General features: G+C 44.7%; 1 protein-coding gene across 2 annotated transcripts in view; it reads right to left on the reverse strand.

The window, feature by feature from the left end:
* Positions 1 to 16,552, reverse strand: part of LOC129181790 (DNA (cytosine-5)-methyltransferase 3B-like) — a 29,449-nt gene that overhangs the window by 10,244 nt on the left and 2,653 nt on the right. For both annotated transcript variants that reach the window (XM_054777419.1, XM_054777426.1), the window contains exons 2-8: positions 12,821 to 12,914; positions 4,279 to 4,423; positions 4,103 to 4,188; positions 3,904 to 4,035; positions 2,129 to 2,266; positions 1,750 to 1,908; positions 1,569 to 1,676 (exon numbers count right to left, since the gene is read on the reverse strand). In XM_054777419.1, the coding sequence (XP_054633394.1) occupies positions 1,569 to 1,676; positions 1,750 to 1,908; positions 2,129 to 2,266; positions 3,904 to 4,035; positions 4,103 to 4,188; positions 4,279 to 4,423; positions 12,821 to 12,914 (862 nt within the window). The remainder of the gene's footprint in view (positions 1 to 1,568; positions 1,677 to 1,749; positions 1,909 to 2,128; positions 2,267 to 3,903; positions 4,036 to 4,102; positions 4,189 to 4,278; positions 4,424 to 12,820; positions 12,915 to 16,552) is intronic.

Below are 16,552 nucleotides of genomic sequence, written 5' to 3' on the forward strand. Positions count from 1 at the left end.
CAGGCCTTACATCCCGACGTACGTGCTGGCTACGTGCAAAAATGGGGAAAATCGCAAGAGACATGCATGTGGCCCGCACGGATTTTCAAACCTGCAGGCAGCACACAAAGCCCGTAGGAAGAAAATAGGGATGCAAATTATTTTCCAGCCAGGTCGTAAGGGCAAGGCAGAGGAGGGCGTGACCCTTGCGTGTGTCACAAGTTTAATAGTACACTGTATACGTTGCCCAGCCACAGCAGCGACCCCTCCAGCTGGACACTCTGGTTCTCCCAACCTCTGTGACCGCACGCCGGCTGCTCACATAGCATATCCGGCATTATTGCGCCTTGGTCAGCCACGGCAGGCGACTTCTCCCGGCCAACAATTCAGTTCTCCCGACCTCCGTGGACGCACAGCGGCTGCTCACATAGTGTATCCGACATGAATGCGCCTTGCCCAGCCATGGCGGGTGGCTCTTCCCGCTGTGCAAACTTGTTCTCCCGGTCATGATAGCCGTAGGTGCTGTAGGAGGCCAGTATGCCCATCTTGCAATTGAAGTGAGTGGGCTGCACGAGCCTCGTACAATTCCCACACGCGTACGTCCCCAGTGAGTGAAATGTACGACAGCCTTACATGAAGCGCACCTAACCCGCACGAGTCGCACGCCGCAGTCACGATCTAAAAGCTACCAACAGAGGGTGAGCGGCAAGCACGTGGGTGTCACAAATCACTTGCTCCATAAGTATGACACTCTTGCAACCCCTCTGATACCCATCACCCACAGTGGGGCCGAAGAAAGCCAGCACTTTGGTGAGGAAGGTGAGAAACACTACTGAATTCAAAAACTAACTCATAGCAAAACCCGAAGGTGGTGTCCGTGTGGGTCTCCTTTCCCCTCCTCTTCAATAAAGGTAAAATTTATGTTAAATGTTCATTTATCCATTTCATTCGTCTTTCATCATTATTTCACATTGTTTTGTACAAACTATAATTATTATCCATATTATTATCCATATTTCTGAATGTTGACTCTAAATTGTCTATAGGTATGAATGTGAGTGTGAATGGTTGTTTGTCTATATGTGCCTTGCCATTGACTGCCGACTAGTCCAGGGTGTACCCCACCTCTCGCCCGAAGTCAGCTGGGATAGGCTCCAGCATACCCCCGCGACCCTAGTAGAATAAGCGGCATAGAAAATAAATGGATGGGTTTTGATGTTTGTAACAAATTAATTGAATCTACATTATTTCCTTTGGGAAAATTTTTTATGGTTTTCGTAGGATTCAATTTTCGACGGATCTTGTAGAACAAAAGTAAAAGTATGTTTTTGCAGTTAAGTCTCTGCCATGCTGTTAAAGTGTGTTCATGACTTATACATTCCTGAAGAGCAGTGAGGTGTGAGTGTGTGCAACTGTTCAGGTGTGAAAACAATCGGGGTTGATGCGTGGCAGGAAAAAAAAACACCCAACAACCATCCTAAACGACATTTTGGAATCCGAGCTGATTTCAAGTTTTGTCCTTTGTTGTGTTGCGTTCACTCGGAGTATTTGGCAACTGGATCAGGCTAATTTCTAATGTTGAAGATTACCTCCAGAGCTTGGAAGACGGCCCTACGGTAGGATGCCAGCTTGGTGTAGGACGCCTGGCTGAAGAACTTCGGGAAAGCCGTGATGGAGTCCAGTTTGTCCGCGGAAACCTGGAAGGACACAAAGACGACGGTTGTTTGGTGATGTTTCACCTTCTTCCCCCGCCTTCTTCTTGCGCCTCACCTCTGAGAACTTTCCGTCCCCAAACCACTGGAGCCACCTCATGCCGTGGCTGGCCTGGCGTTTGCCGGTGGCGCGCCACGTCACCACCATGCCGGGCCACCAGGAGAAGCCCTTGATCTTCCCCCACACCAGCTCGCCGATGCTGAAACCCTTGTTGTCCTGGAGATGGGAGGGAGAAGACACACTCAGGTCGCTACACAACAACATACCCTTTCAGGGTGTCCACAGTTCGGTCCAGGAGCCAAGGGCTAAAGAGTGTAACATGGACTTGGCTAACTATATGTACTTTATATATATATAATATCTGCATTTTTAACCTAGGTGTCTAGACTTCAGGGACACCCTGTACAAGACTAACAGCAGATTTCGTTCATCTTACATTGTATTCCACTTGCGTGTCACAGCTGGATAAGGTGCTGCCGCTCTGGGCCGAGTCCTTGGAGTCTTGTTCCATCAGCTCCAGCTGGGGCGCCTCAGGGACCCCGGTGGACAAGACCACCCGAGAAGCTCGCGCACGCTGACAGAGAAAGAGGGGAAGACTTGGGTGAGGAATGTCTACTAAAGGTAGAAAACCTTTCCCATCGAGGGTCACTTTCATACATTTTGTACATTAAAGATGTTAAAATGTAGGTCAAGATATATACAGTATGTATATCTAATCATATATTTCATTTATTGTTAGAATATGCTGAGGTGCCAATAACATAATGAGCTGCAAGACAAAGGTTTTATGCTGACAAAAGCAGTCGACAATGTACAGTGTGTTGACGTCAACTTAAGCGGGCACATTCTAGTGACAAAAGGAACCGGTGCACCAGGACTTGATGAGTTGTTCGTCATAGACGGATTGTCGATATAAATGGGTTGTTGACATAGACATGGTGTCGACATAAGCGGGTTGTCAACACAGACGCGTTGTCGACACATATGGGATGTTGACACAAACAGGTTGTCAATACAAAGGGGTTGTCCACATAGATACGTTAATGAAATAAACGGGTTGTCGACTTAGGCGGGTTGTTGCCTAGACAAAAGTCCTCACTGTACAGTATGTTGACGTCAACTTAAGCAGGCACATTGTAGTGTCAAGAAGAACCAGTGGTCCAGGACTTGGCGAGTCGTCATTAACGGGTTGTCGATATAAACAGGTTGTGGGTTGTCGACATCAGCAGGTTGACAATGTAAACGGGTTGTTGATATAGATGCGTTGTTGACATAAGTTGTCAACATAGGCTGGTTGTAGACATAAACAGGTTATTGATATGCTGTAGATGCTTTGTCAACATAAACGCGGTGTTGATATGAACGTGTCGTCGACATAAATGGGTTGTCGACATAAACGGGTTGTCAATATAAACGGATTGTTGGCACAAATGCATTGCCGATATCGACGCGTTGTTGACATAAAAGGCTTGTCGACAAAGACACGTTGTCTATGTAAACGGGTTGTCAATATAGATGTGTTGTCAACATAAACGTGTTTTTGACATCAGCGGGTTGTCCATATAAACCAGTTGTTGACATACATGGGTTGTCGATGTAGACATGTTGTCAACATAAACGGGTCGTCTATATGAAAACATTGTCGACATAAACGGTTTGTCAGCATAGATGGGTTGCGCCATAAACGGGTTGTCAACAGATGGGTTGTCGATATAAACGCGTTGTCGACAGATGGGTTGTCGATATAAACGCGTTGTCGACATAAACAGGTTGTCAACATCAAGAGGTTGTTGACTTAAACAGGTTGTCGACGGACAGGTTATCAACATAAACAGGTTGTCAACATAAACAGGTTGTCGACATACGAGGGTTGTCGACATACATGGGTCGACGACGGATGGGTTGTCGACATACATGGGTCGACGACGGATGGGTTGTCGACATACATGGGTCGACGACGGATGGGTTGTTGACATACATGGGTCGACGACGGATGGGTTGTCGACTCGATACAAACAGGTTGTTGACATAAATGGGTTGTCGACATAAGCAGCTTGTCAAATAAGGGGCTTGTCCACATTAACGGGTTGTTGACACAAACGGGTTGTCAGCATAAGCGTGTTGCACTGTATATCGGCTTGTCTCAAAATTCATATCATTTTGGTTTCAAAAAGTGCCGACTCATTGATTTCAAGACAAATGTTTCCTCACCATTGCCGTGACATGCTCGTGTTTGCGAGAGTGTCTGCGACGCTTCGCGTGCGGCGTCAGGCCGGCCTGGAAGATGGTTCGAGGTCGTGGCCTTTCCCTCAAAGCCAGCTGAGACGTTGCTGAAGACTGGTCCTGACAACACACACAGACGTTAACGTTGTCGCCCGTGAAAGATGGCATCCGTTTATGTGTGCCGTACTTTGCTGTAGGAGTCCCAGGCTGAGTCCTCCTCGCTGGACCTCTTCCTGGCCCTGCCCCCGCCTCCTTCCAAGCACACATTACCATCTGAGGTGACAAAGGAGAGGATAAATAATGACAACAATGTGGACGGAGGTTGCGGTCCTTGTCGTTACTAATAATAACAATAACAAACACCTTGAGGCGATGCGGCACCCCCGCTCAGTTTGGGGCTGAAGGGGGATGGTGGTTCAGCCGCGTTCAGTGGGCTGTTCTCATTAGTCAGCTCCACGCCGCTGTCATTCTCCGAAAGGCCTTCAGGTGGCGGCGGGCTCACCTCCGCCTTGGATACAAACAGAATGAGTGACGAGCAAAAAACTAAACATCGCATTGCTGAGGGGCAGCAACCTTTGCTGGCAAACTTGGTAATTACAGCATGTTTCCGCCATACTGGAGGTTTAAAATACTGTACGTGTTGCTGTGTGTGTAGGATGGCAAACAGTTAGCGACAAACTGCATGCAGCAAGAGAGGAGTTGTCGTGGTGCCAGGAACGTTAGGGATTTTTCATTAAGCAACATCAGTTTCAACACGCTAACTCTTCCTTGCCTGCCTGTACGCTTTCCACCAGTCTGAACTTCTGCTTTCAAGCCGTGGTTATGTTGAGCGGAGGAAAAGAACTAGTCTAGCTAGCTGGCTAGCTGGTTGCTACAATCCCCTTCTTGAGTGTGTTGAGATGTACCCTGCTGGTGGTTGCCAGGTGGTGCATCCCACTGCTAGCCAAAACAAACACTCCAAAATGCTATATCATATGAATCAAATTCATACAGTATTTGCTTTTAATTATGAAGTTGCCTTCCAGCCACCTGGCTGAAAGCAAAGAAAACGTGTGTGAGCAACTTCCTGCATCCTGCATGACTGTGTGATACATCAACCCTCATCAACACACACACACATTCCACAGTGAGCAGCGACAGGCCCGCAGGCGCTGTCAAAGCACCTCAGCGAGCTTAAATGATTAGAACGGCGCCTGTGAACATTTGCCGATCCAGAACGCCGCCTGAAGTGAGTCGGCGCCGGTAACTCCCTGAAACTCGCTGAATTGCTTTTGATGCGTAGATGCCATGACACATGATGATGTTCATTGACCATACACACACACACACACACACAAACACACACACACAAAGCAACATATTACTGTGAGCTTTTGGACATTTGAATAAATGCATTAGACCAGGGGTCGGCAACCTTTACTGTCAAAAGAGCCATTTTGCCCCCTCTTATACTAAAGGAAAATAGTCTGGAGCCGCAACTGTAACACGAGTTTTAGTCTTTTTTTTAATTTTTCCCGTTAAAACAGACTAAAACAAACAGAAGTGCAGTTTGCGAGGCCCGTATTGTGGAAAATGTAAATAAAATGCAGTCCACGTTAATACAATAAAAAACGTATAGTTGCAGCTTAGCAGTTTCAAAAAAGTAAATATAAATTTATGAATGTTTCTTGATTGGTCTGAAAGAAATATTTTGTTATTTTTCCTGAAAAATAACCAGACTTTTAAACGCTAGTTGATAGGGTTTAATAGGATTGTTGGCTCTCATTTGATCGATATAGATTTTTGTTCATGTCGTCATGCTTGCACGCTCAAGAAACTGCCTGTGGGTAAAGGCAAGGACTATAGACGTGGATGTGCCACATATTTTAATTAACACTTTTTTTTAAATTTGAGGTTAATAAGTGAAATCCGCAAAATAGCAAACTTGATTTTTTTTTTTTACAATTATCATATGTTATATCCCTTTAAGCGCCAAAGTCGCAAAACTGCGACAAGGAATTTAACAAGCCATTTCTGCAAATATGGTGCCTCATGTAGTTAATACTTTACACCAGGAGATGGCGGACATCTGTATCTTCAATCTGAACAACATTTGTGGGCGTTTCTATGATCCTCCCCACTCCTCGGCAAAAAATACACCGCTAATAAATAGATATGACCTGAGAATACGATGAATGAGAATATTCACAGGTATAATAGATAGATAGATAGATATTATATCTATCTATGTAATACTAGCTGTAATTAATAGCTATTGAGGCAGCAGTGGTGTTCAAGATCCCGCTGTAAATGACGATGACAATGGCTGGGTTTGCTTGATACGCCCGCTTCGACACCCAAACTCCTGATGAGCAGAGAGGGTGGCTGGACTTGGGGAGCACACAGGACTCACCTCTCATGGTGACATCAGCTGATGTGCGCAGGGTTCTGAACAAAACAAACCCACGAAAAGCAGCAGGCCCAGACAACATCTCAGGACGTGCACTTCGGGTTTTCTCATCAGAGCTAGCTGATGTGCTTGCTGACATATTTAACCTGTCGCTTGATTTAAGTCCACCACCATAGTGCCCGTACCCAAGAAGAGCAACGTGACCTGCTTGAATGACTATCGCCCTATAGCACTCACTCCTATTGTAATGAAGTGCTTTGAAAGAATAGTCATGACCCACATCAAAAAGAGCATCCCGGCGGCAACTGTGGACCCTCTACAGTTTGCATATCGCCAGAACCGGTCCACGGATGATGCAGTCAACACTGCCATCCACACAGCCCTTTCTCACCTACAGGGCCAGGACACATATGTCAGAATGCTATTTATAGACTATAGCTCTGCTTTTAATACAGTCTGCCCCCACAAACTCACAAATAAGCTCCTCACACTTGGCCTGTCACCCTCCCTCTGTAACTGGGTGTTTAACTTTCTCACAGGCAGGCCCCAGTCAGTCAGAGTCCACAATCGCACATCCAGCTCAAGAATTGTGAGCACTGGGACCCCACAGGGGTGTATGCTGAGTCCGCTCCTCTACACGCTCTTCACCTACGATTGCGTGGCCTCCCAGAACAACACCAGCATCATTAAATTTGCGGATGACACTACAGTCATCGGACTGATCACTGGTGGTGTTGAAACATCATACAGAAGAGAGGTGGCGGACCTCATAGCTTGGTGTCAGGATAACAATCTCCTTCTCAATACAGAGAAGACCAAAGAGATGATCATCGACCCAAGAACAAGGGAAAAGGAGCCACATAGACCCCTGTTTATTGATGAGACTGAGGTGGAGAGGGTGAAAACTTTCAGGTTCCTTGGCACATACATCAGCGAGGACCTCACCTGGTCTCACAACACCCAACAAATCATCAAGAAGTCCCAAAGGAGACTGTACTTCCTGAGAAGACTGAGGAAATTTGGCATGTCCACCAAAATCCTCAGTTGCTTCTACAGATGCACTATTGAAAGTGCCCTTATCGCCTCCATCACTGTTTGGTACGGTAACTGTACAACACGTGATAGGAAGGCACTCCAGCGGGTGATCAAGACCTCACAGAACATTGTTGGGGCAGCCCTCCCCTCACTGCAAGACATTTATAAAACCAGAGTCCTACGAAGAACACACAACCTCATCAAGGACAGCACACATCCACAACACTCATTATTCACACTCCTACCGTCAGGCAGACGCTACAGGAGTTTGAAGTCCAGGACCACAAGGCTGGCAAACAGCTTTTACCCACAGGCCATCAGGCTTCTCAACGAAGCACTCACACACGCCGCATGCAACACACGCACACACTCATAGCACTTTATTTATTTATTTGTATTAATGTCTCTTCTGTTGTTGCTTAATTTATTGGCATTTATGTTTCTTCTGTTCTTATTCATTTTCTTGTGTTTTTCTTTCTTTCTTTTTTGGGAGAATGAACATTCTGCTCTTGTTTAAACACTCAGTTCAAACCTTGGTTTGAATTTGAATGATCGACCTACGAGGTTGGACTCAAGAAATTATTTAGTGACTCGCGCGTATTTCATTCCTCTGACCGTGCCTCGTTGCCCTGGCAACGCTCCGCTGAAGCGTTTTGTATCCTTGTTAAGACACATTGTTGCTGTATCCTCGTCCTCCTCCTCCAACCGACGGTTCATTTACAGTATCCCTACAGTCGCGTAACCTCTACCTTCCTTCAGCTTGTCCACAAGTCCAACTTTTTGTGTGATGGTTAGCATCTTCATCTGCCTTTTGGGTGCAGGACGTTTCGTCGACATTGTGGGTTTTGTCGGGGAGACAACGTGCAAACATACAGAGCTCAGAGTCTCTGCAAGCTGTTTGCTAGCGATCAGATAACAGGAAACACGGCAGTTCAGCACAAAGGAGATTGATTGACAATGGTCTACAGCCAACTAGAACGCAGAACACAATGGGCGAGTTCTCTCTTAGCCAATCGGGTTGCCGAACACAATGCACTAAAATTGGACAAAAAAAAAACAGCGAAACAGCGAGGGAACGCTGTACACCAAAGTAAATTAATAGCAGATAATAATTCCATGAATAGGTAACCTTTTTTTTTTGTCATGAACGAAAGGAGCCACAAAAAGGAGGCTGAACAGCCACATACGGCTCTGGAGCCGTGGGTTGCCTACCCCTGGAACAGACTATACTGTTAACTTATTAATTAAATAATCACATATAATTATGATATACAGTACCAGTCAAAGGTTCAGACACATTTCCTCATTCAGGAGCAGGAGGAAGTGGGTCAAAACCTTTGACTGGTATTGTGAGTAACTATGGCACACCTTGGCTGCAAAAGCAAATAACTGCCGGGGTCTCTATTTGTCAAAGAGCATAAACCACTGTGGCTGTAGGCACCCTCCGGATGGAATTTTTTACAATTAACTCCAGTGGCGGATGTTGTTATGTACTGTAGGTCGTGCATCTTAAATGAGAGGCTAAAGCTATCTTAAAAGGCCCAGACACCCAAGGCTGTTGAGTCTGTTGAGTCATGTGAAGAACTTGTTCTGGAGACAAGAGGCCTCTAGCCTCAAGCAGATAATCAGATCAAGTCTGTGTGACATTAATGTGTATACATACGTAAATACATATGTACAGTATGTTAGTGCATCATTATAACTCATATTATCAAATCTAATGGAATAATGGACACAAAACGTGCAATAACGAAGAAATGTCGCTACTCATCTGCTGGGGCAAAGTCACACGTGTTACACTTATTTTACTGTTGCCTACAGTCAACTCATTAGCGTTATTAATGCTATTAATTGCAGCATTCATCGAGTTGTAGACAACTCACATCCCACTGTCCCATGAAGATTAGTCAATAAAAAACATGATTTATGATCAAAAACACACTTGCTATAGCGTCTCTTTGCTTTTGTTTTTGTACCCCTAGCTCCGCCCCCTTCTGACTTACTTGTTATTATTTTTGGTCCATACGGACGCGGCAAGCAGCTTGCTAGTGTGAGCATGCGATGTTTGAAGGCGGTCCAGTTTACCAAATGTGCACGAGAGAAACCTGCCTGGAGACGGGCTGTCATTGCAGGTTGAAGTTGAGGAGGAAAAAGTTGAAGGAAAAAGGAGCAGATGGTGAGAAGAGGGCAGGAAGGAAGTAGACCCGCCCCCTCCTTGACAAAAGTGATATATGAGAGTGAAAAAGAGGAACAAGCGCTAACGGCCATCAGGGCAACCTCTCAGTGTGCGTGTGTGTGAACTCTTAGCACATGTGGAGCTCCACAAGGTTGAACACCAGGGCACCTTTTCTTTACTAAACACGCTGGAAAGGAGCCAGTTTGTTCCGTTGCGTGGTTCATGGAGAATGACAGTACAGGTGGTGCCATTTTTAATGCATGAACCCTTGACATGAAATTACGAGTCTGATTCTGATCCCTTGCAGCAAGCAGCATATCATGCACTGTTGTGACTATTCCTTTGTAATATGGAAACCGGCTTTTCATCTTGCCACATGCTCCTCGTCTCTGTTGGTACATTTTGGGTCAGAATCAATCCCGACAATGAATCCAGTTTTAAAGCGAACATTAAATGATTAAAAATGACATTATTGTACGTGCCGGCCGCCATTTATGGTCTGAACTTCTTAGACAAGGGGCATTTCCCGAGTGATGTCAGCGAAGGCACAGCTCTCAACTGAGGCAGAGTAAAAAAACACGCGAGAATGGACGAGATAGAAGATGTTTACAGTGATTATAGCAACGATTTGAGCAATGTGTCATTCGCTTTTCGAGGAGGAAGAAACATCTGGAAATGAAATAGAGAACTTGCAGAACATGGAATTAATCCGTATTTATTCGAACCACTGACAATGAGACAATATGTCTGATGCTGAGGTGGAGATGAAGATTGGTCGGCTTTAAACACAAAATGGCAGGTGTAAATTACCTCAGAGTTGCTAATGTGTCAATTATTGTTTTAAATCGGCTTCTTAATGAGCGTAAAAGGCTCTTCGGAGCATTTTTTCTTGTATTGGACGGCTGTGAAAGTAAGTTTTATAACATGTATAATGCTTTGAATGCCTGTCACTACGGTGGCATAGTGTTTACGATACAATATGTAAATAAGACATGACTTACAACTTTGACGCCTCTCTCCTCCTGTTGCTAGCTTCCTAGCAACCAAAGTTGGCTATGATACTTGCTTCGCTCATTGTAGTCTAAACCTTCGTCTTTTGGAAAAGAAAACAAACTTACAATATCACTCGGACACTGTGAACAGCCAGCGGCAAAACGTTTTGGCATGACTGCTATTTTGGTGAAAAATACACCGAACGAGGTTGACGAGCTAACTCTAGTGTTGTGTTTGCTGAGATGAGAGCCGTCCCTGTGCCGACGTCCCCTTTCTGACACGGCTATCAGAAAAAAATTCCACCATATACTTTAAATGTAATTTTTATTAATTTAACGTTCGCTTTCAAAAAAAACAAAACACAAACAACATATAATATAATTACAAACAATATGGAACAGGGGTCACCAACCCGTCGATCGGGAGCCACTGGTCCATCTTTGGGACTTTGCCGGTTGATCGCGAGGATATTAGAAAAAAAATGTATGATTACATCAGTGCCCCACCGTCCCAAAGAGTGACCAACAGGCGCGCATTTTAACCACTGAACACGCCCGTACCCCTCGCCGCCCTCCAGGCACACAACCCACAACCCCGTACGGTGGATCGCCTCAGTGCGAGGTTAAGCGACGGAGAGAGAGTGAGTGACAGAGCGCGCAGCGATGTGCCTGAGCACACAACAGTAGTTACTGCACGTCAATATGGCTCCAAATCTGCCTTTGCTACCTCACAATTAAGACACAAATATAACTCCATAGATGTGCACCTCCAAAATAACCTTCGCACTGCGGCTCGTTAGGGCTGCATTGACCAGTCTCTCTCTCCTCACCATCGCTCGCCCACGACACTGAGCCAACAAGACAAGATGACTTTGCCCATAGAGCCCACGACACAAAAGTACAGACCTCCACAAAAGTAGGGGTGGCCAAAGTGCGGTTCGGGGGCCACCCGCGGCCCGTGGCTCATTTGCCATAGCATCACTGCAGAAAGAAAAAAAAGGAAAAAAAACCCTGCAAAATTGGTGAAAAAAAATAGAGCAAAAGGCACAGTCAGAAAAAGCTGAAATGTTGATGCCAACAACCAATAATAACACGCTTGCTTACACAAAACATTTTTTGTCTCACTCCCATCCCTTCTTTTTGCATTTTGAAGCTCTACTTAGAACCTCCTTAAGATCCCACTGTGCAAAATGTCAATTCTTGCAATTTTTCAACTGGTCTTAACATTTTGATCGGGAGTGTAAATGGGCTCCACTGTAGCAATATAGCCATACAAGGGGCTAACGGGCAATTAGGAGGGGGTAACTTGTTTTGCCCCACGGGTGCTGGCAACCTGAGCTACACTCCTGTTTCTATGCTTGCTGCTTAAAGCTTTAATAAAAAGGACCGACAAAGGACTGACGCCAAAGGCTGACCTAAATAATCACATAGAGATGAGGGGAAGGTGCATTGGAACAAGAAACTAAATCCGAAGGGAAACTCAACGGAACAGAACAGGAAGTAAATACAAAATAAGAGCCTGATACCGGAACTAATGCACAGAATAACCAAACAGTCACGCTAGCAAACATACTGGGCATGACAGTTTTGTCTAAATCACAAATGTATTAGGTCTGCTTTCATGGATGACAAAGAAAATGTTAAAATATTCACATTTCAGAGCCTGAAATCACAGGATTCTTCCATTTTAAATAAAAAAAAAAGATGAATCAACTACCAAGCCATTTGTCAATGAATTGGATAATCGACGAATCATCAGTTCATTGATTAATTGTTGATGCTCTGAATAATATTCAATAAATACATAAAATTATAGAAAAAAACGATGATGATTAGGGCCACACTGAAAAGGAAAAAAAAACAAAACAAAAAAAAATGACCTGGATTTGGACATTCAAGAATAATAAAAAATTAATTAAAACTACATTTAAAAAAAACAAAAATCTACATTGTCTACTATTATATTTGACTTTGGCCCAAAAAAAGTATAAATGTATTGACCTGTGTAATAATTTTCATATTTAAATCAAGGAATTATATATTATTGATATTTTTATTATTATTATCTTAATAATGTTATATTATTTATTACATTCAATACATTATATTAAAAATAGATATTATTTGATTATAATTATTTATATATGATATATATAAAATAAAATAAATGTATTAATTAAAACTTTAATAGGAAAAAATAAGAGGAAAATATAGTATTGTTCCTTATTGTGTATGTAGTCTCTCCCACATGCTTTCATTTTCCTGAATTCTGTACGTGAAATAAGTAAGGCATCGCGTCGAGAGGTGACTCACTGTAGCGGCCATGTTGTTGTTGGTCTCCATGGCGACGGAGGGCATGGCTGTCACATTTGACTGGTCTGACGGCGGCGAGGGCTCCTCGTCAAACCTGCAAAAAGTCACGTCCGAGACATAAAGCATCCACAATGACAGCGTGGCGAGTGGCGTCTTGTGAGATGACGCGGTAGCAACACTTTTAATTGGTTTTCTGAAGAGATTTTTCACCCTTCCACTCTGCAAACACTTAACAAGTGCAAGCTTAACAAAACACAAGGACAACAGTCGGAGACATGCCCGTGCAAACCTCAGGCCGACACAAATATGACAACCACTGAGAAGCCTGTTGTGTGCGCATGCGTGTGCACTACAGCCACATTATTTGACATAATGTTCAGCCTTTATGTACATGAGCAGCATATGCCAATATGAAACTGTATATGTGTGTGTGTGTGTGTGGGGGGGGGGGGGGGGGGGGGGGGCGGAATAAAGCGTGCGCGCGCGTGCATGTCGTCGTTTTGTCTTCGAGGTCAGAGACAAGCCTGTGCAGAGAGACCAGCAGACCTCAGGAAGCCTTCAGCGTCTTCCGCATGGAGGCAAAAACGCTGAAAGAAAATGTGGAAAAAACACCTGAAAAACAAGCGCGGTGGAATGTCAGGGATGTCACGTCACGGGATGTCACATAACTGGGTCACCCACTGGGTGACTTAAAGCAACTTAATAAAGCTTCTTTTTACACTTGTATGACAGTTAAACAAATGTTAAAATGTGACTTCAAACATTGCCTGAACACTTAATAAAGCTGTTATGATGGTTACAGTTTGACCCTGGAACAGATCATTTCCAGGAGGTGAGGGAGTTGATCCTCCACAGCGGAGAGACCCCAGGGTGGCTGTCTGCTCTGGCTAACGTCTTTCTTGGTGCCACATTTACGCGAGGCGACGTGTTCAATTGTGCGTGTGAAGAGTGAAGGTATGCGGTTCCAATCCGTGCAAAGCCATGCTGACGTTACGAAAAACCACGGCGACGGCGTACGCGTGCGTGCGTGCTTCATCGAGGGGACGCGCTAGCAGCCGCTTACGCTTTGTCAATTTTTAGGAAAAAGCTTTTCACGAGCACAAGAGGAATGTGCCTAAAGGAAGGATGGAGGGTGGGGCCAGGAGGGGCCCGCAGAGAGGGGACCACCCCTAAGAGGGGGGTCCACATCAAAGCCTGGTAGCTGGAGATTAGGCAGGGAATTGTTCACTTCCTAAAGTGTGTGTGCGTGTGTATGTGGGAGAAGGGGGCACCATGGTCTGACTGGGGGCCCACATTCCTTGTCAGTCATGCAGTTTGTCATTGCTCCTGTTCAGCCGGCGCACGGTCAACCTTCTTGTTTTGTAAGAACCTAGACAAGATGGTTCTCAATTGCCGCACTTCCGCACTTACACTCTGACAGTCTGTACGGCAAAAAGCAAAATGCAGTGCACCGCACGCGGATGTTGCACTCAAAACAGTCAAAACGGCGAGTGCGCCATCTTGGCCACCTAGCGGAAGGGGAGGGACTAACTTGTGTGGTTGCAGTTCATCACTGAAAAGGAGCGGAAGCGGCAAAATATTATCTAAAGGAAATATTATATATACGCATGTGTCCCTGGGATGTGCAGAACGGCTTGCGTTTTCCGGTACGGATCGTGTGGTGACAACGGACCCTTACCACCAATAGTTGCCATCTTGGCTACGTGTCACATGGATGAAGCCCCGCCCCTTTCAGAGACAACTAGTTAGCGTTTTAGTTCACATTCTTTTATTTGTTGTTTATAATTCACCCTGTTATAATCCAATGTTTGAGTCCTGTTTTCATCATTGTTGTAATCGTGTCTTTTCTACAACCTACTTTCTTCAGGCTTGTGATTGGCTGAAACGGCTTTACACGGAACGGAGGCTATTGCGTGTGCCCACTATTGCGTCAGTTTGCGCTCTTGGTATTTTGACGGTATTTCTTCTATTGTCGCTCGTCAGGAACAGGTGAGAGTGGGCGAGGTTTCTGCTCGCACATGCGAGGTCGCCTGTAGTTTTTCCATCCTGCAAGACAGTAAAAGCTTTTCATTGCTACCTTGCAGCTGTGCGCGGTGTGAGTGACATTAGAGAGTACCTCCAATGATTGATTGGTCTCACCTTGAAAAAAATTGCTGGCAAGCAACAAAAGGCTTCACATCTAATGTTTGGAAGATATTTGCAGTGCAACTGTTTTGGAAAAGAGCTGAAAAAGGGAGTGAAAGGAGTGTATGTAAAGTGATGTCACTTTGTGAAGAAACACTGTTGAGGTCTTTATGCTAGCCTTCATCAGGACACATGTCACTTTAAAGTAGGGGTGCAACGATTCCTCGAATAATTCGAGTACCCATCCATCCATTTTCTATGCCGCTTATCCTCATTAGGGTCGCGGGCCTTTCCCGGCTGACTTTGGGCAAGAGGTGGGGTACACCCTGGATTGGTCGCCAGCCAACTGCAGGCCACATAGAGACAAACAACCATTCACACTCACATTCATGCCTACTGTATGAAGTAGTAGAGTCGTCAATTAAACTAACATTCATGTTTTTGGAATGTGGGAGGAAACCGGAGCGCCCCAGCAGAGATTCAAACCCGATTCGTCCCGATCTCCTAAGCACTCGGCCACCAATACGAGTCCCTCAATTACACAAAATAATCGAGAGAGTTCAGGTTCACGGCCAGAGATCTTGGTCTCAAAAGGGCTGGTGACCACTAGTGTAATGGAACAAGGCAGTGCGTGTCTCACTCAATTCGTTGAGAGTAATGTGTTCCACAATAGAGGGTGTCTTCATTTTACTTTGAACACTGCAAAAACTCAATACATTATAAAGAATATATGTCTTATTTCTAGTCAGCCTGTCTAAGTTTAGGATTTATAATTGCACAGCCATCAACATAATGTAAAATGTCATTTAGTTTTAGTAAAGTCAGTATTATTTTCTCTCCTTTTCCAGTAAATAGTTACAGTCTTGGATGGATAAATTCATCTACAAAAGCACCATCATGCAGACCCAAGAAAATATAGTTTGCCCGCATCTTCTTCCGCTGTGGCACACACACGTAAACAAGATGGCCGGGGCACCCGTCGCGGACGACGATGCGAGCGTCTTCGTCACATACAAACGAAAGGACAGGAGACAGTGCACAGGGATGCGGCGGGAGACAAATACAACGCAGAGCAATTTGTGAGGTCACATTTTTTCGAGCAGGCATTTTTGTGCTGCAAATGTATTAGTCTTTTGAACACATATTGTTTTGAGAAGCCAAACTTTTTACTTGTGTAACCCCAGCAACCACCTGGAATTACGGACCAAGTGGGGGGCAGGTCGCTGTTGATGCACTACACTGCTGATGGGAATGTCATACAACTTCATGTCAAAAAATCCCAACTATCCCTTTAAGAAATAAAACGGTTGATTATTGAAAAAATGAAGTCAATTGGTCGTTCATTATTTGGTGAAATGTTTTATTTTCTCTTTTTTATTTTAACAAAGCAAAAATAAATACATTTTCAGTAAAATGCCCGATTACTAAAATATTTGATCGCTGCAGACCTAGTTTAAAGGGCCCCTATTTTGCCAAAGTGACTTTTTAATGATGCTCTAACAGCAACATGCGTTCCTAGAGCCTGTTTATGAACACCAAACGTGACAACAATCTGTCATCTCCCCCACTTCGCGCCACTTTTGAGAGAAGATGGACCCAAACGCTTGC

The sequence above is a fragment of the Dunckerocampus dactyliophorus genome, chromosome 1 (genome assembly GCF_027744805.1).
Source record: "Dunckerocampus dactyliophorus isolate RoL2022-P2 chromosome 1, RoL_Ddac_1.1, whole genome shotgun sequence".
NCBI lineage: Eukaryota > Metazoa > Chordata > Actinopteri > Syngnathiformes > Syngnathidae > Dunckerocampus > Dunckerocampus dactyliophorus.